This window comes from Cheilinus undulatus, linkage group 11, assembly GCF_018320785.1.
Source record: "Cheilinus undulatus linkage group 11, ASM1832078v1, whole genome shotgun sequence".
NCBI lineage: Eukaryota > Metazoa > Chordata > Actinopteri > Labriformes > Labridae > Cheilinus > Cheilinus undulatus.
In genome coordinates this window covers 38,941,211-38,960,529 of record NC_054875.1, presented here as the reverse complement: position 1 = coordinate 38,960,529, position 19,319 = coordinate 38,941,211, and the positions used below count along the sequence as shown (strand labels likewise).

The 19,319-nt window shown below is 36.9% G+C and overlaps 2 protein-coding genes across 3 annotated transcripts; both read left to right on the top strand.

Annotated features, from left to right (window-relative positions):
- The first annotated feature begins 1,284 nt into the window (after positions 1-1,284).
- Positions 1,285-7,862, top strand: LOC121516978 (glucose-induced degradation protein 8-B homolog). 2 transcript variants are annotated; one of them, XM_041798448.1, is made up of 5 exons: positions 1,285-1,460; positions 1,789-1,916; positions 2,051-2,247; positions 2,583-2,780; positions 6,330-7,862. In XM_041798448.1, the coding sequence occupies exons 2-5, from the start codon at positions 1,796-1,798 to the stop codon at positions 6,501-6,503; spliced, it is 690 nt and encodes a 229-aa protein (XP_041654382.1). In that variant the 5' UTR covers positions 1,285-1,460; positions 1,789-1,795; the 3' UTR covers positions 6,504-7,862. The 2 variants fall into 2 exon arrangements, with proteins under 2 accessions (XP_041654382.1, XP_041654381.1); XM_041798447.1 differs by having other exon boundaries at positions 1,715-1,916.
- A 1,164-nt stretch (positions 7,863-9,026) lies between these two features.
- LOC121517343 (solute carrier family 17 member 9-like) lies at positions 9,027-18,543 on the top strand. Its single transcript, XM_041799044.1, has 13 exons — positions 9,027-9,130; positions 10,654-10,851; positions 10,979-11,118; positions 11,977-12,076; positions 12,155-12,279; positions 14,286-14,382; positions 14,463-14,559; positions 14,699-14,786; positions 14,883-14,917; positions 15,369-15,484; positions 16,559-16,614; positions 17,546-17,575; positions 17,672-18,543. The coding sequence occupies exons 1-13, from the start codon at positions 9,027-9,029 to the stop codon at positions 17,845-17,847; spliced, it is 1,362 nt and encodes a 453-aa protein (XP_041654978.1). The 3' UTR covers positions 17,848-18,543.
- The last annotated feature ends 776 nt before the right edge of the window (positions 18,544-19,319 follow it).

Sequence of the window (19,319 nt, the reverse complement as noted above, 5' to 3'; positions counted from 1 at the left end):
CAATATCCCCAAAACTTCCAATGAAACTTTCCAAAATCTAAAAACGTACCCACTAAACAAATTGCTGAAAATATGCATGAAATTCTTGAAATCCCCACCCCAAATTCCCAATCAAATTCCCAAATATTTAGAAATGAATTTATTATATTTCAAAGAAAATATCTAAATATTTCAAAGCAAATCACTCTCAATTCCAATCAAATTCTCTCTTTTGGAGTACAGGTGAAAATTTCAAAAGACATCCCCGCCCCAAATTCCCAATCAAATTTCCAAAAATTTAAATTTTTTGCAAGTTTCCATTAAATTGCCTAAAATTTAAAGCCCCCCCCCCCCCCCCCAAAAAATCCAAACAAATTCCCCGAAATATAAAACTCTTCCAAAATTTACATAAAAATTCCTCAAAATTTCCCTGAACATCAAAACAAAAATTCCTGTGAATTTACCAAAAAATTTTTTTAAAAAATCAACGCACAATTTCCCAAAACTTCCAATGAAACGCTTCACAATATACAAACATATCCCCAAATTTTCAATAAAAATCATGGAAAATTCCCTGAAACATCTAAACAAATTAACAAACATTTCCCCCAAATTTCCATGAAAATCCTTGAAAATTTCCTAGCAAAATGTCCTGTCGTTTCTAGCAAATTATGTAGACTGCAATGGATGTTCAGGACAGTTATTTCAAAAATTTTGAAAGTAGAATTTTGTTGTAGGAAAATTAAGAAGTAATGTTCTCATATGTACATGCAGGGTCTTACAAGGTTTAATAAGAACATAAAATTGAATAGCATTTCAGAGGATAGAGGTAAACTGGAAAAGGAAAAACAGAAATTAAAGGAGCAAATACATTTTGACAGACAAGGCAAAGAAGAAGTGACTAGGCAGAAAGTATGTCTGCTTGTTGTGGGCCTTGACCAGTTGCCCAGTTTGTCCCATTTATCTGCCAGTGTGATGGTAGCAGACATAAATTTAAAGGCCATGTTAGTTTTACTTAAACCACATCCGTTCACCCCACTGTAAGCCTATTACTTATCTGTTAGGTTTCTTCAATTTAATGAGTCGTTTTTAAATTATAGAGCACGGATTTGTCTCCATACTCCATATAAAAAAGTACATATACAGGCTTTAATAAAAAAAACACCACATTTCAGCAGCAGATCAGTTTTTAAAGGCCGTAGATAAAATCCATCCATGTTCGTTGCACTGAATGTAACAGTTCCTCGGCAACCGTGACGTCACGTTCCTCACCAATCGAAGAGCTCGCCGGAGTGACGTTCCTATCGCGAGGTTATCATATTAGCTTGGTTAGTTAGCTAGCCGCGAAAAGCCTCAGTGTGTACCCGCTGTTTACAATTTTCTCCCCTCTTAAAACACTGGAAGGACTGCACATTGCCGTTTTATTATTGTATTCTCACGTCTGAAAAAAGGGATAATCGCCGGACCTTGAGTGCTGCACGGTAGGTTGTACAAACGCACACAGTCTGCTAACTAGCTAGAGCTGCTGCCCAGGAGGAAATGGGTTTGTTTTGGAAGCCTCGGAGTATTTCTGAATATATTTTATTATCGCCAAGAAGAGTCCACATGCAATTCAACCTCTGACATGTCGTATTTGTTGCTAAATAATTAACCCTGTATTTTGGTTGTAGCGCATGCTGTACCTAATTTTGCTCAATCCTTTCTATCTATCTCTTAAACGTTGCTGTTCATGTAGGTACGAACTGTGACCAAGCTGTGTCAGTCTTGCTCACGTTTCGCTGTGTCTCCAATGGCTTCTCCACTTTCCAGGATCCCAATGATGAGTTATGCTGAAAAGCCTGAAGACATCACAAAAGAAGAGTGGATGGACAAATTAAACAATGTTCACATACAGAGGGCGGACATGAATCGGCTCATTATGAATTACCTGGTGACAGGTGAGGCATGTAACATGGAAACAATGACTTTCAGCTTAAAGTACACATTGTACCATTCAAAAAAAGGAGACATCATTTATAACTCCTCTTTGTTTTCTATTTCTCTGCCTGTGCATTTTCACATATGAATTAAGAGGGATTCAAAGAGGCTGCAGAGAAGTTTCGGATGGAGTCTGGGATCGAGCCAAGCGTGGACCTGGACTCTTTGGATGAAAGGATAAAGATTCGAGAGATGATCCTGAAGGGACAGATACAGGAAGCTATTGCACTCATCAACAGCCTACACCCAGAGCTGCTTGACACCAACCGTTACTTGTATTTCCATCTGCAGGTACACTTGCATGAACCTTTTCAATCCCTGTCAGTGGTTCTGATTTCACTGCGAACTGGAAATAAGTTTGTACCAAGTAATGCTTGTTGTGCATAATTCTCGGGGGGAACTTGATGGACCTGAAGAACCAGACAGAACCTTCTCTTAAAACTATAAGAGTCAAAGTGTGAGAGCTCCTAAATTGTGAAAAAAAAGTCACATTTCATCCCTCAATATGTAATAAGCCAAGATTCAACTCAAAATGAGGAAATTGTATTCTTTACCGGTTAAACTAGAAATATCTGAATGAAGCTTGAACTTGAGTATTTTCTGCTATGTGTTTTTTGCTTTTTCAGCAGCAACATTTGATTGAGTTAATCAGGCTAAGGGAGACTGAGTCAGCACTGGAGTTCGCCCAAACACAACTGGCCGAGCAGGGGGAAGAGAGTCGCGAGTGTCTCACAGAGATGGAGAGAACGCTAGCTCTTCTGGCTTTTGACAACCCTGAAGAGTCGCCCTTTGGAGACTTGCTCAACATGATGCAACGGCAAAAGGTAGACTGGTTTTTATCTGAGTTCATAGCTTGATAATTAAACTGAAAAAACAAAACAAAACTTCCATTTCTCTCTTAACATGGAGGAATTGCTCTGTGGTAAGAGAGAGTGCCTTGATAATCAGTTCTCCAACATGTAAACACAAACTTATTAATTAAAAACAATGCACAAGCTGTTAGCTGTGAACTCTTTTGTATGGACCAGTGTGCAAAAATCCAAACAGAGAGAGTGGCAGCAAGCCATACTGCTTTTTTGTACCATTTAACCCTCTGGTATCATTACAAATATTTTGTCCAATTGAGACATTTTACTAATTTTATTTTGCTTAATTTTGGTATTGTGTTTTTTTTTTCTTGAGGTGTTTTAAAATTAGGGCTGGGTAATTAGTTGAAATTTAAATTACATTTAATTTTAGATGAAATCACGATTTGTCCTACTGCAATTTTCAAATCACAGAAGGGGCTTAATTTTCAACCTGAAATTGAAGTTCAAAATACACATTTATTATTATTTGCAGCATAGATGTCATACTCTACACATCATGCAATCATTGAAGTGTCATTTATTTTAATAGTTTACAAGAAAAGCACATTTTCCTTGTTTTTGTATGTTTTTCTTCATCAAAATTATAATAAAATTTCATATAAAATTTGCAATATGAGTTTAAATAATTGCATTTATTATTTTTTATTTAAAACAGTTCAGCCCTGGCGCGCCGGTAGTCGAGTGGTTAAGGCGCATGCCATATACGCAGGTGACCCGGGTTCGAATCCGGCCTGTGGCACTATTTCCTGCATGTCTCTCCCCGCTCTCTCCCCTGTTTCCGACTCTATCCACTGTCCTATCAAATAAAGGCAAAAAGGCCAAAAATAAAATCTTAAAAAAAAAAAAACAGTTCAGCCCTAGTTTAATCTGTGTAATACTGTGCTGGTTAAAGTACGGAATCATTTATTGCTTTGTGTTGGTTGGAAAAAAAAACATAAGATGAGGAATTTTAAAAATAATAGCAATATTGGAAAAAATAATAGCAATTAGATTATTTTCTGAACCTGTCCGCCCTATTTACTATTTAATATTTTAATTACCCATTTGATTTACAATACATAGTGCACAGAAAAAAGACCACTTCTGAAAATATTAATTAAAACATTGTATATAACTTTTTCCTACTCTTTTGGGTTAAATCTTTCGATCAGCTTCAGCCCTGATGAAAACTACCAGATATTTTAACATTTTCAGGATTTCAACACTTTAAATGCCAGTTTGGTTACATGATGTCCCTTTTACTTTTAATGAAAAAAAAAAAACAAAAACAAAAATGAGTTGTTTAGATAGCTATCTAGTTATATAATAAATGATGACAGCCTTGGGGATTTTGACACAACTCTTTATCAAGATAAGCAGCAAAAATGAATGATTAGTTTTGTGCAGTGTAAAATGTCCTACCCGAATAAGTCATTGAATTTCCCTTTTGGTCATTTTTTTATTATATAGAAAATGACTTTCCCACTTAAAACAACAGTGAAATCATGTAACAAAACCACCATTTAAAGGGTTGAAATTCTGAAACTGTGTGAATATTTGGTAAGTTTGAAATCAATTTTCTGATCATCTTCTGAATGTTTTTGGAAGTGGACTGTTCTGTCCTTAATGGCCTTAACATTAGAAAATGGAAGTGTTACCAGAGGGTTCATGAAGTAGTCATTATTTTTTGCACAGACAGTTCATGATTGATTTAGTGATGAATAGTTATTTATATTGTATGGAAAATAAACAAATCATAGTTCATAATAACAATCAGAGAAAGAAACAGTGCCTTCACTAGCAGCATGATAGTGGGAATTATTGTGTACTGCTGTGTTGTAAATTTATATCTGGACCTAATGAACTTCCAAAATACACAAATCAGGATACAAAGACAACACTCAGCTGTTATCAGTCATTTGACTGTCTAATAGATCAGGATACATGCTCTAGTGCATACATGTAAAGGAACCAGCTGGACATTGCAAAGTAGTTTCGGCTTTTATGCTGTGTTGTTTGGGATCAGTTTACACTACATACTTGCCCTTCTTCAACTAAACAGTAAATAAAAACACCACGTTTGCCAAATGAATTATACAGACACATTGTCCAAACTAATGGCAATACACAATACATAACATATAGTCATAAATTTGCCACAAATGACATGTTTCACAGAGATCACATACGCACTATTGAATAACAATCAGATTGATATCCTTTCAGACTACAGTTCACAGCCGTTTCTTCATTCTACATAATCATATTAAGACAGGCAAAGGCAAAAATAATTTTTATTTACTTAAAAAAGAGAAGGCATGAATAATTTTTTTTTCCACTGTGAAGTTTATTTATGAGTTAGTATGAAATGTGCAAATACTCATAGGTGGTGCACAAAATTTCATAAAAAATACAAACACACCAAAAAATAGACTTACTAAACACAACAGGAAAAGAACAAGAAGTTGAATCAAGTCAGCCAGTAAATCTGAATCTGTGTACTGCCAATTTAAAACCAAAGTTATCTCAAGACTTTTTACTGAGATGGCAGGTCTAGACCAGTGGTTCTCAAGTGGTGGGTTGAGACCCAAAATTGGATCATGGAGCTCCCTCCAATGGGTCATGAATGTCTACCTGGAAAAAAATTGAGGCGAAAAGTCTGATGCACATAAACCAAAAGGGGGCACATATCCATGCTTTTTATTTTACTTAGTTTTTATGTGATTTTGAGCAATTTTCAGTTGTTATTATACAATTTACTCTTGCTTATTTCCTTTCCTGGGGATAACAGAGCTGGTTTTCCCAAGATAAGAAGGTATTTTCTTGAGAAAATACAATAATTTCCATACAAGCTCATGAAAAGGGCAAAAAGATTAATGGTATGCTTACATGCCCTTCTATAGCTGTGTGCACTTTTAAAACGTGTTTGTTCAGTTGTTTTGTTCCATCTAAGGTCCGAACTGCAAGATTTTTCATTGAAGTAATTTGAGTGGTTGATTTATTTATTCTTTTTTGGGTCACGATTTTTCAAAAGGAGTTGGTGGTGGGTCCTGATGCCAAACCAGTTGAGAACCAGTGGTCTAGACTGAACTCTGTGATATTATTTATAAAGGAAAAACCCAACATGAGCTCAGCAATAAGCAGCATTTAGCAAAGTAATAGTGGAAAGGATGAACTCTCTTTTACCAGACCGAAACCTTGAGTAGAACCAGATTCATGTTAAACAGCCATCCGACAAAGTTTGTTTAGCGTAGATTGTCACATTGAATTATTACATCCTACAATCCTCTACGTAACATGATGTGCTTTATCATCTCTGCTGATCATCTCTACTGATAATTTCCAGATGGGGCTCCAAAATAGATTTGAATACTTTAGTGTTATTGTGTAGAAAAGCTGTTCCAAAGAAGCCATCCTAGCTTTTCTCTCCATTCCCTAAAGTTGTCTATCTCCTTTGATGAGCACACATAAGTCCTGATCGAAGCATGTTTTTGTCATTTTAACTGGAACAGTTTTCTAACACAGGTGTGGAGTGAGGTGAACCAAGCTGTGCTGGACTATGAAAACAGGGAGTCAACGCCCAAACTTGCTAAACTCCTGAAGTTGCTGCTGTGGGCACAGAATGAGCTGGACCAGAAGAAGGTGAAATATCCCAAAATGACTGACCTTAGCACGGGAACCATCGAGGATCCGAAGTGAACGCAGACACAAACGAGAACAACCACCTTCCACGTCCCCTTAATTTATGATCAGTCAGTGACTGTGTGACAACCAGGTAACATATATGTATAAACAGAAGCTACATTGTTTTTCATGTTTCATTCATGAGAGGTAAGACTTCAATCATTGTGCAATCTGTAAATTGCTGTATTTGCAAATTGAAAGAAATTATTTAGTTTAAATACTGATCCTGGATTTTTAGATTGATCTCAGATACGATGAAATCCAAATTGCTGTTTTATATTTTGTCTATTGAAAGCATAAGCTAGACGTATTATTTATTGTGACCATCAACCCCACAAAGACTTTTATTTGCTGTTAAAAGAGTAGATTATATTAATGTTACTACCTTGGTATGTAAGGAGCCATAAACTCGGCTCCAAATGTTGACGGGGGATCAGAGCTGTAATTTTTTCAAATCTAAGAAGCAAACACGATTTCTCTTTTTCTTTTAGTGAAGATATGTTTACATTGATATGACACTGCAAGAATCAGAAATAGGTGTGAAATTTCATACACAAAATGTGAGTATTTTTCAATTAAATGGAACTATACACTTTATTAATGTAATATAGCGTTACTAAATGTAATATTTTGTTTTTATTTGGTATGATGTTTGATGGTTTGCTTAAGAATCCATTACTTGCTTTCTAAACCTCAAAACTGCCTTGTGTGTGTATGAGAAGGTGAGATACGTCCCGACTGATGAGAGACTGCTTTCAGACTGAGTTTAACACTTTGGGTTTCTTGCGAGCCTACGGCAAGCTCCGCTTCCAGCATGCTCCAAACAGTCATGATTGGTTTTCGTGAATGGTTTATGATCATATAGATGGAGGAGGAAGGGGAGGGGTATATGCTAAGAAAGGGCTGCTCCACTAAAGAAATGTTAACAAATGACGAGGCAGGTCAAAGCAACTCCAAGTTTAAATTATTCAAATCCTATTCCGACTGTACCTAATTCTCCATTTCAGTGGCTTTGTTTTGCTTGTCAATAACAATGATCGGAAGTGTTTTGAATATTAACAGGCATTTTAAAAACAGTCACATATTGATGATGTCCATTTTGCCACTTTTTAAAGCCGTTAGTATTTTCACTTTAATTGCATGTAAGTGTATCTTTTTTTTGCACTTGTGTTTGTTTACTTTATTCATTTGTTTACTTTTTTAAAAAATAAAAAACTTGCTGCTAGTTGTTCATTCATAATTTATTTTTAGTTTGTATTGTCTTTATAGTTACTGGCAAATACTGAGTCCCAGAGAGCTCATGTCTCTTTTATTATTCAACATTTTTAAGATCAGATTTGCAATTATTGAAATAAACAAAACTTTTGTGAACCATACAGGAGCATTTTCTATTCATTCTGTGCACGCATGCAGGTATCAAGGGCTCGTGTTTAAGGGAAAAAAACAATGAAATTGTGTAGTTTCCAGAGGTGGAAAAGTACACAACTATTATACTCAAGTATATTATTAAAAATACTTTTAATATTATAATTATTATTTCTCTTATTATTTGTACAATCCAGACCTGCTGTCTGAAACCATCATAGAAATACTTCCAAGCACATTCAACATCATTTGTAAAGTGTCCTGAAATAACTTGGTTATGAATTGGCACAATATAAACAAAGATTTTCTTGATTTATTGGTTGAAGTAAAGGTGCAGTGATGGGTTAAAATTTATTTGAGTAAAAGTAAAAGCCCTGGTCTGTAAAGTTACTTAAGTGAAAGAAGAAAGTATCTCATTTAAAACATACTTGGAAGTACTGTGTAGCTTCCAAGGAGTTTTACAGTAAAATTTTATCATTCCTTATTGGCAAGGACAAGAGAATAGATCTCCAGGTTGCTCATGTCAGATCACACCTCCTAACCTGACACTCCAGATGGATGTGTTTCACACATCTATCCGACTCTGGTGATCAGCTGATTATGGCCGTTCACTCTCCTAAGTACTCAGCTTATCAGATTCTAAATCAGATTTTAAATCTGTCATGCTCTCATTCACAGTCAGCTCCTCCACCTCAGCCACCTCCATTCAGTTAATCGGCGTCTAGTCCAGATCCTCACAGGTCTCCTGCTCATCTCATTCTGCATACCTCAGTCTCCACCTCCACGCCATCTTATTGGTTCCTGGGCCAGCTTCTCAGAAGTCTACTTCTCATCTGATCCTGCATCACTAATCAACACCACCACCAGCGTTTAGACTCCACAGGGGAAGTATCCTAATCCTGCCGTTAGCCTCACTACCCCTTTAAATACATGAACCTAAAGCCTGAAAAAGAAATGCTTCCTTTGTAGCATCATGCAAATTTTATGCCCGTTGAAACCATAACTCACACCACTCTGCAGTCATTCTTTCAAATCACTAGCAGGTGTTCTAGCTGAGTTTCAACAAGTCAGACCTGTTTTGACCTGTCTGAGGCCACGAGGTACAGCTGCAGTGCAGGGCCTGTCTGAGCAGGTGAGCTGGCAGACCGTGGAGGAGACAGCATTGCTCTCTGAATGGCTGACAAGCAAACACTGGGAGAAGGTAGTAATGGCTTTAAAGTTCACAACTCCGGTGATTCTTCAGAAGAGGAGCCAGAAGACCAGAACCTGTGGCCCAGGTGAGTCTGCGAAAAGATCAGATTTAAATCCTATGAAAGCTTAGTTTATACACGATCTGATTTTTCTTCTAATCTAAGAAAGTGTTGTATAAGAGCAGCGTGAAAACTGGTTTCAAATATATGATTATGAATTCCTATCTCCATCGTCTAAATTACACGGTATGCTATATTCATAAGGTTGAATATCTAAGTACAGTCTGCTAGGTAACTGGCTCAAGAAGCACCTCAGAGACTGATCGTTCTTATATAGAAAAGAAAATTTTCTTAGGCTTTCTTTCTTTGTAGCAAAGACAACTATTGGTTCTCCAAATTGTTCTAACATGAGATGGTTGATCAGGTATTCTATAGACACTATTGCCATGAAAGTTTGTTAAAACTGAGTTTGATGACCCCTTGGCTTCGTCTCTAAAGACACCAAGATTTGAACGTTTAAGCTTCTGTATAAAGCCTCTTCACTTGGATAGGTTATAATGATAACTGGTGCACTCATTTATGGAAACATATACCTTCACCTGAGACCTGAGGACCCTAGAGGCTGAGCCGCTGTCAAAAACTGTCTGAAGTAATACTTTTTAGCACTCAGAGCTCCCCCCACCTCATACAGCCCAGTCTTGGGAAAACTTCAGACCCACTGCTAGAAACCTAGGGCTGGTTTTTGACTCTGACCTCCTTTTTACAGCCCACATCAATAAAGCTGTCTGGTCTTGCTTTTTTCCATTTCCATGCCCTTATCTTCTCCAGACTAGACTATTGTAACTCTTCTCTCCAGTATCAATAAAAAAAATCCCTCTCTCATTTACAGCTAGTTCAGAATGCAGCAGCTATGCTTCTTACTGGTTTCAACAGACAACATCACATCTTCCCTCTTTTATCTTCCCTACATTGATTCCATTTTATGTTTTACTTCTAGCACTTAAGGGTCTGGCTCCAAGCTACTTGATGTTAACTTTAACCCCCCCCACCCCCCCACCCCGAGCCGGCCCACAGCCTCAGATTCTCAGGTGGAGGCCTCCTGGTTGTTCCAAAGTTGAGACTCAAAACTAAAAGATGATAGGGCCTTTGTTATCGCAGCCCCTCGACTTTGGAACCACCCGCATGAGGAGATAAGGCATGCAGAATCAGTCACCTCCATTAAATCAATTCTTAAAACCTATTTTAATAGACTTGCTTTCTTTTTTGTCAAATTTCTGTAAAATTTTCTACCTCTAATTCCCCTAAATATCCTAATTTTATTGTAAAGCTTTTATGTCTAATCTGCTCCATTCGTTATTTTATGACTTGATTTGGTTCATATTGTCAAAGTGAAAAGAGATTTCTACAAACTAATGCCATTTAAACAAAAAATATCTAAAGTAAAATAAATGATAGAATAAATATCCATATGATGTTTTTTTAACTGTTGTCTTTCTGGGGGTGGTTTAGTTTGTTTCTTCATTAAAGTGTATGCTTTGTTTGGTAACAGTTTAATTAGATGTGCATCTAAGTCTTGATCATTAAGAAGAGATATTTTTTCACACTTCCAGACATCTGGCCCAAAAATGGATCCCAATGCTGTTTATGGGCACCTGCCTCCTCTACTGCGCCAGGATGGCCATGCCAATCTGTGCAGTGACAATGGCAACCTCATTTCACTGGACTAAGATCGACTCTGGGCTGGTTCTGGGAGGATTCTTCTGGGGTTACTGTTTCACACAGATCCTGGGAGGACATATCAGTGACAAGTAAGTATAAGTGTGTAGCGTTGTGTGAATTGACTCTGTTTGAAAGTGGGCAGATTTCTTCTTTCAATATTTATTATGGATTAAAGAGACTCAGGATATAACATTAACTCATTTGTTTTTCTATTAGGGTGGGAGGAGAGCGTGTCCTGTTCATCTCTGCAGTATCATGGAGTCTGATCACAGCGGGAACTCCTCTTCTGGCAAAATTAGGCTCTCACACCCTCGCTCTCATGACTATGGCCAGATTCCTTATGGGACTACTGCAGGGTAAGAACAGTACAAGTCACAGAATTAAAATGAATCAGAGAATTTTGAAAATGCAATCAGTTTATTGGCAAGAGTTTAATATGAAGATCAGCAAGTGTTTGTGTTGATGTTATTCGGCAAGGCTGGTGCAGTTTAACATGGTTTCATAGCACAAAATTGCAAGCCATATCTTGTGTGTGGTCTAAACAGCCTAAATGTGTTGGTCAATGCATCTGTGCAACTCTAGGCAATGTGCAGGAGTTTTCTTGGTATTAATAATGAATCAATTAATTTCCTATGCACCTGTGTCATGAAATAGATTGTGTTTTTAAAGCCTGGGTCCTTTTTGGTACTATCATTCATTAAAATAATGCATATGTATTGTTACAGGACACATTGCATTGAACAGTATTTAATGCAATGTATGTATTAAAATTTTTGACAACTCTGGGGGTGCAGATAGCCTAGTGGTTTAAGGCTCACTCCATGAGCATGGGCAGTCTGGGGTTAGGATCAGCATGTCTCTCCCCCACTCTCTCACCACTGATCCTGACTCCATCCACTCTCCTCTCTGAATAAAGGTATAAAAAGACCAAAAAATATAGCTAAAAAAACTGGCAGACTGAATGAGATTGTCCTCCAGGATTTTACTGTATTTTGCTGCATTCATTCAGCTTTATTTCATGATTCTAAGCAGTTAAAAGTCTTTATGCTAGGCTATTGAGCAGCTAGCTTTAGGTATTTCTGTTATAAACAGAAACAAGAGTTGCATCTGTATCTGAATCTTGTATTTTCTTGTAAAAATATGCATGCAGTCCATTCATGTGTAAATATCATCAAATAATACTTAAATTCAGGTTGTTTGAAACTGTCTTACAGGTGTTTTTTTCCCATCTTTGGCCAGTCTGTGCTCTCAGCGAGTGGTGGAAGGAGAGAGAGGGTTTTTAATGAGCACCATGAACAGCGGAAGCTTTCTTGGGTATGCTATACACAAACGTTACTCAATATTCAAATATCCATTTATTGATTACTTTATGAAGCTGTTTTGGTCTTTCAGGACTTTATTAGCTGGTGGAATGGGGTCCCTGATGCTCGACTCGTACGGCTGGGAAAGCATCTTCTACAGTATTGGTTTCCTGTCTGGACTCTGGGCTCTCCTCGTCTGGCAGTGTTTCTTAAAAGGTGAAGTACCAACACGCTACACGCTGAATACTGAAGGAGTTAAAGGACATTTCTTTGTCTTAAATTAAATCCTTTTTTACTCCGTTTTTTTTTTAATCGCCCATCATTTTAAACCACACTAGAAACATTATTTCAAGGATGGCAAAGCCTTTAAGTTTTAAGTTTCTCACTTTTATTGTGAACCAGAATGAGTTTTCTCAACAGCTGTTTAAGTTTCACTGATGTTTGGTACACAAACATGGCCCCCAGAGCTGCGTTCTTAAAACTGCAGCAAAGCTGGAATAGTTGCCAATGGAATGCCACGTAGGGATCGGTAATGTTGCTTTTATAACATGTAGCTTTACTGCCATAAATGTAAAGATCTTTGTCTTTATTAACAGCTTCAATACATCTCATAATTAGTGGCTTTTAACATGTGATATTGATTTAATCTCATAAATATGACTTATTTTTCATAGTTTTGTCTTTAAATGCCAAAATCTTGACTTTTTATCTCATAGCTATGTTTTTATCTCACAATTCTGAGTTTTTATGACATAATTATGACTAATTATCTCATAATTTTGACTTTTTATCTCATAAATAAAACTATTTTTCTCATATAATTTTGAATTTATCTCATAATTATGACTAACTTTAGCTCATAATTAGGACCTATCTCAAATTAGGACTCTTTATCCCATAATTCTGAATTTTTATCTCATTATTATCACATTTTATTTGAGCATTTTCACTATTATCTATTATTATTGTAAATTATGACTTACTATCTTACATTTTTGACTTTTAGGTCATAATTTCAACTTACTGTCTCATAACTAAAATTTTGATTTGTATTTCATAATTGAAATGTATTTCCTTATAATAACTGTCTATCTCATGGTTTTGACTTTTTATGTCATAATTTCAACTCTTTATCTCATAATCATTAGTAATAATGACCTTTTATCATATAATTTTGACTTTATCATATAACTATGACTTTCTATCTTATAGTTTGGACTTTTAATCTTATAATTATGACTTACTATCTAACTTATTTATCTTCTACTTCTCAATTCAAACTTCTGATCTAATAATTATGACTTTCTCTGTCTCATAATTCTGACTTTTTAATCCCATTATTATGACTCTGTAGGAGCCACATTTTAGTTTTTATTTACAAAGTTTATTTTACATGGTCAACTTTTCTTTAATTTTGTCTGCGCCCTCCGCAGGTGGCGAGGGCGCTCGCCTATTAGAATGAGCGGCTCACGCACAGCCAGGAAGAGGGGTCACAGTGCATTTTGTCATGAACCGCAGGCTTAGATAGCTGTGAATTATTTGTATTAAGAAACCCTATCATCATCATCATCATTATCATTATCATCTTTATTGGCAGACATAGAAGTCCATAAAAACAACAACAAATGCATACGTAAAAGCAGCCTATCAAACTTGAACTTTTGTTTTTCATTTATCTTAGCTTTTTTTGTAATAAAACCAACTTTGAAGCAGCTCTCTCTTGATTTATTTTTGGAAATCTGCATGTGTGAAGAGGAAGCTGTGATGAAAACATTAACTCTGGGAAAGGTTAAAGGACAAAGTGTTTGCCTGTCTCATGATTTTGACTCTTTATCTCATACTTGTAACTTTTTTCTGATAATTTGGAACTCAGATTTTTTCCTTATAATTACCTAACATTCAGATGTTTTTCTGTAAGTGGCAGAATTGGGCTTCCATACAAACACTCTTCAGGTAGAGCTGGTACAGGTAAAAGTTAAAGAACAGTTGCGGAAATGTCCTACCTAACTGCCATCACTAATCAAAGTTTAAATGTGTCCAACATTTGTTTATGACTCAAAATCAAACAACAAACAGGTAAATAAGCAGGCATGTCAGCATGTAACAATCCGTGTCAAAAACAGCTTGTTTTACCTTGTATAATTTGTTTTTATGTTGCTATTTGTTAGTCTGAATTTTGGGAGAATGTGAAAATTTTATGACATCTGCTCTGTTTGGTTCAGGTGAAGTTTCCTTGAAGCAGATGGAACCCAGTGTTGACTCACAGTGGAGTTTGTCAAGAACACGCTTCCTCAGTCTTTTTAAGGAGCCGGCTGTCTGGTAAAGGTTATTTTCTTAATCCTTCACTGTTTACCAGTAGTTTGTGTATTTAACCTGACTTCATCCATCCTCTTCTAAAGGGCGATGGTTTTTGCTCACATGTGCATTTGCAGCACCTCGTACACGCTACTGTCATGGCTGCCAACATACTTCAAAGAATCCTATCCTCAAGCCAAGGTGTTTTTCTCCATCATACACTTACATATAGTCATTATTAGCTGACTGCTCTGATGCTCCTGTGGTTACACAGCACCGTAGTTTCAATTCATCAAGAGCATTGTTACATTCATTCCTTTAAAACTGCCTTTCCCTGCAGGGATGGGTGTATAATGTCATCCCGTGGTTTTGTGCGATTCCTTCAGCACTTTGTGGAGGATATGTTTCAGATTTTTTCATCAGCCAAGGTACTAAACATGTGTTACTGTCTCTTTATTGTGGTTTACATTACACTGTCTGTATCTATCCTTTAAAAGCTGTTTTATGTGTTGTTCCCTCTTCAGGATACAGTGTAGCAGCTGTGAGAAAGATAATGCAGGTACGTGTGGAAACACTGCTCCATGTTTACACCTTCCAGTGTAAAAATAAAGGTCTGTTTGCATGAGGAAAGGGTGTGACAGTCTGTGGAGGTGCAGGAATTTGGTGTTTCAAACATGTAGTTGCAAGCTTTCAAGCTTCCTCAGGGCAGAAGAGTAACAATGTGAGCCGTGCTACTGCGTGCCTTTGTGATAAAACCAAACTGGTCTTAATCGTAGCAGTCAGACAGTTAAAGCTTGCCATTTGGATTAATGATGTCAACAAACTGCATTTGAAGATAGAACAAGTCTAATCTTATTTGGTGCTGAATTAAAGCTCAGATCAATCAAGATGAGCTTTTTAACAAGTTCTAGTCTTGTGTTGTGTTAATCAGTAATCTGTCTGCACCTTTACTATTTCATTATAAACTGAGTATTTAAATATCTCCTCTGCATGTCTTTCTGCTTCCTCAGTTCTTTGCCATGGGAGTATCCAGTATCTTTATAATGCCTCTGTCTGGAGTGGTTTCATTTCCCTCTGCAGTGATTTTCATCTCTGCTACTGTGGGGTTAACCACCTTCTCCAGTGGGTATGTTGGATTACTACTAAAAAACGATAGTCTCTGTGTGTAGTTCATCTCTAGGCACTTCCTTCAATTGTTTTAATTCACATTGACAGAAAGTTTTTAATCTTTGTATAAAACAAAAGCTTAGAACCAAACCTGCTGTCACCTTCAGATTGTAAGCCTGAGGGAAGTGAGTATTGTGCGTGTGCACATTCTCTGCATTTCTGAGCTCTTTCATTAAGACTTGTTGGGGGCCTTTTCCAGTTAATGCTGCACGTGTACAACAGGTACAACTTCCTCTGTGAGCTGGTTGGACCAGATATAAAACTTTGGTTGAGGCATGCTGGAGATTGGACTCAAAAAAAGGAGGTCACAATATATACTCACTTCATTAGATATACTAGTTCAACTGCTTATTTTAGAATATCTAATCAGCCAATCATATGATGGCAACAACTCATACATGCAGACATAGTCAATGATGTTCTAAAAGTCATACCATGCATCAGAATTGGGGAGAAAGATTATTCAAAGGACTTCATCTACATCTGACCACGTCTACATGCCTAAATGCAATTGTTGCTGGCTGCCTTGTAATTGGCTGATCAGATATTTGAGCAGTTTAACAGGTGTACCTAATGAAGTGGTCAGTGAGTGTACAGCCCAGTCTTTATTTTTATTTTAGTGACATTTTGAACATCACTCAGAAAGGGGTAGTATTGAGTATAATAAGGTCTATTTCCAGCAGTGGCTTCATTTGCACTAGGTAGCTCTAGTGGGTAGTATTGAGTATAATTGTGTATGTAGAGTTGTCTTAAATCAAACACCAAATTCCCTTATTCTAATCTTTTTTATACTCTTCTAAGAAGAGTGAAGCTCCAAGGCTCAGAGGAACAAGATGCAATCATCTTTGGAAATGGATGACGCTTTTGAGTTTGGTCACATCTTTGCACGATTTGATCTTGTTTTGCATTTGTTTATAATAACAAATATAGAACAAGATTGTATTTTTCCTTTCATGCATCCTCAGAGGTGTAAAACAGGTTTTAGCTGTAAGTTGATTTTGCTGATAGTAAAATGATTTTCAATGTGTTTCAGAGGAGTGTCTGTGAATGTGCAGGATCTCACACCATCATGTGCTGGCGCTCTCTTCGGTGGGTTTTGTTTCATTTTAGATTTTCTATTAACCGTATACAGTCCCCATAAAATGTATTCACCCCCTTGGATGTGTTACCTTTTTAGTGATTTTATAAATTGATCATTGTCAGTATCATTTGGCTTTTCTGACAAAAAATGAAAAAGAAAACCCTCTTTGATTACAAAGTGAAATCCGATTTCAACAAGTAATGTCAATTAAATAGACATATGTAAGGTAAAATAAGTGACTGCATAAATATTCACCACTTTTTAAGTGACAGAGGTGCCAGCCCTGGAAGGTTTGTAAAGTTAGAGGGTAAAATGAATGCAGCAAAATATGGGAGGACAATCTAATTCAGTCTGCAAGAGAACTATGGCTTGGGAGAGTATCTATTTTCCAGCAAGACAATGACCAAAAGAATTCAGGAAAAGCTGCACAGAAATGTTTTAGAGACAACAAGGTGAATGTTCTGGAGTGGCCGAGTCAAAGCCCAGATGTCAGTCCTATATTTGTGGCTGGACTGGAGAAGGGCCGTTCATGTTTGATCTCTGTGCAACCTGACAGAGCTTGAGCAATTTTACAAAGCATGGAGTAAAACTGCAGCGTCCATATGTGCAAGCCTGATCGAGACCTATCCACACAGACTCAGTGCTGTGATTGCAGCCAAAGGGGCATCTACTACATACTGACTTGAAGGGGGGGAATATTTATGCAGTCACTTGTTTTTACTTTACATGTTTTATATAATAGATATTACTTTGTAAAAATCTGTTTACTTTTACATAAAATCGATATTTTTTGTCAAAAAAGCCAATTGTATCAACCATGATTGCTTTATCAAACCAGTAAAAGGGTAAAACATCCCAGTGCCTGAAAACTTTCTGTAGGCACTGTAAACCTTTATGTTTCCTTGAAGATTATTCATCAGTGTTCTTTTTCTGCAACAGGTTTTATGAACATGCTTGGTGCTTTTATGGGTATGTATCATCAGTATGTACTGATTTTTACTGAAGTTTTTCTCAGTTTCTGGCCTCGATGTTAAGCCCCTCTCTCCTTTGTTGTGTGCTGCTCAGGGCTGCTGATGGTCTCACTGTCAGGTTACCTGATCGAGGTCACGCTGTCGTGGGCCTGGGTGTTCTCACTCATCACTCTGGTGAACGCCACAGGACTCGGGATCTTCCTCATCTTTGGAGACGCTCGCCGTGTCGACCTCAGTGATTACAGCCAGGTTCCTGTGATCAGACTCTGAGATTCTGTTTCACATGTCAGACTGGGAGATCAGGATTTTACCGGTCAGAAAAGGACACTAGAAAAATATTGAGTTTACTTAAAATCACTGTGATAGCACTGTGTGCTGCGTGTGATTAAACTAAACAAATATTTATCAATGTATTAACAGTGTAAAGTAGTTATTTTTCTTTTTGAAATATTTAATTTATTCATGATGTCATGTAAATTACTAGATGCTGGTGACTTTCACTTATAAAGGCACATATTGATAAAGAATACAAAGTTATTTGGGCAAATTAAAAGGAAGTATCCTTTCAGGTAAACTGTCAGAAAAGACACTTAAATAACTTGAGTCCATTGTGATCAGTGAATAGCTGAACACACAGCTAGTTTGCCTTAAAACGTGGTAACAATGTGTCCAACCAAATACCAGAAAAAAGCGACGCCTTTTACTCCTTTGCTTTTCTATAAACACGAACAAGACAGGAGTAAACTGAGTATTTGATTGTGAATATTTTCCTCTCCAGATTTCATGGCACCAGAATGCTTATTATATGAGTGAGACTTCTACATTTTGAGAGGATTTTTGTCAGTGAAACTGTGTCTTAAAAGTGTGTTTTTAGGTAAGTTATATGCTGGTAACTGATGAGTCATGCCTCCAAAGCTTTGTTTTGTTTATTTAAGCCAAAATGTTCAAATTCAGCAGAGGGAGATGTTTCCCTATGAGCACTTTGTTAATAACTGCAGTGTCTATAAAAAGTATTAACCCTCTTAGATATTTTGCCCTTTTATTGATTTTATAAATCAGTCATGGTCAATATAAATTGGCTTTTTAAAATGGATTTGATATAGATAGATATGTTTTGTAAAATAATTGATTCAACAGAGGCCATTGGTGCTAGTAGTCTCAAAATGAGTGAAATAAGGATCACCTGAGCGCAGTGATTGGGTCTGAAGTGATTGATTGTAATATAAAGACACCTGTGTCTGGAAGGTCCAGCCTCTGGTTAATCAGTATTCCTGGCTACCATTACACCATGAAGACAAAAGAACACTTCAAAAAAGTCAGAGTCACGGTTATTGAAAAGTATAAGTCAGAGGGGTGGAAATTAAAAAAAAAAAATCCAAGGCACTGTACATCCGCCAGTTAAATTCTTTATCAAGAAATGGAAGTAATATGGCACACGTGTAAAACTGCTTACATCAGTCCGTCCCCACAAACAGAGTGACCGTGCAAGAAGGCGACTAGTGAAAGAGGCTGAGAGAAGCTTCAGCAGCTGAGATGGGAGAGACTATGCAAGACAACAATCGTTGCCCAGGTTCTTCTCCAGTCAAAGCTTCACGGGGGGAAAAAGAAAGCCACTGTTGAAGAAAACTGATGTTAAGACTCGACTAGAGCTCACCAAAAGGCATGTGGGAGACTTCATGGTGAAATGGAAGAAAGTTCTTTTTTTTTTTTTTGAACATCGGACAAGACACTGTGATTAGCAG

Excerpts from the sequence above, each read along its gene's own strand:
- LOC121517343 (XM_041799044.1), top strand. The coding sequence starts at position 9,027 with ATGGCTGACAAGCAAACACTGGGAGAAGGTAGTAATGGCTTTAAAGTT. Across the intron at positions 9,131-10,653 it reads GACCAGAACCTGTGGCCCAG|ACATCTGGCCCAAAAATGGA; the intron begins GTGAGTCTGCGA and ends TCACACTTCCAG. Across the intron at positions 12,077-12,154 it reads AACAGCGGAAGCTTTCTTGG|GACTTTATTAGCTGGTGGAA; the intron begins GTATGCTATACA and ends TTGGTCTTTCAG.
- LOC121516978 (XM_041798447.1), top strand. The coding sequence starts at position 1,769 with ATGGCTTCTCCACTTTCCAGGATCCCAATGATGAGTTATGCTGAAAAG. Across the intron at positions 1,917-2,050 it reads TATGAATTACCTGGTGACAG|AGGGATTCAAAGAGGCTGCA; the intron begins GTGAGGCATGTA and ends ATATGAATTAAG. Across the intron at positions 2,248-2,582 it reads ACTTGTATTTCCATCTGCAG|CAGCAACATTTGATTGAGTT; the intron begins GTACACTTGCAT and ends TTGCTTTTTCAG.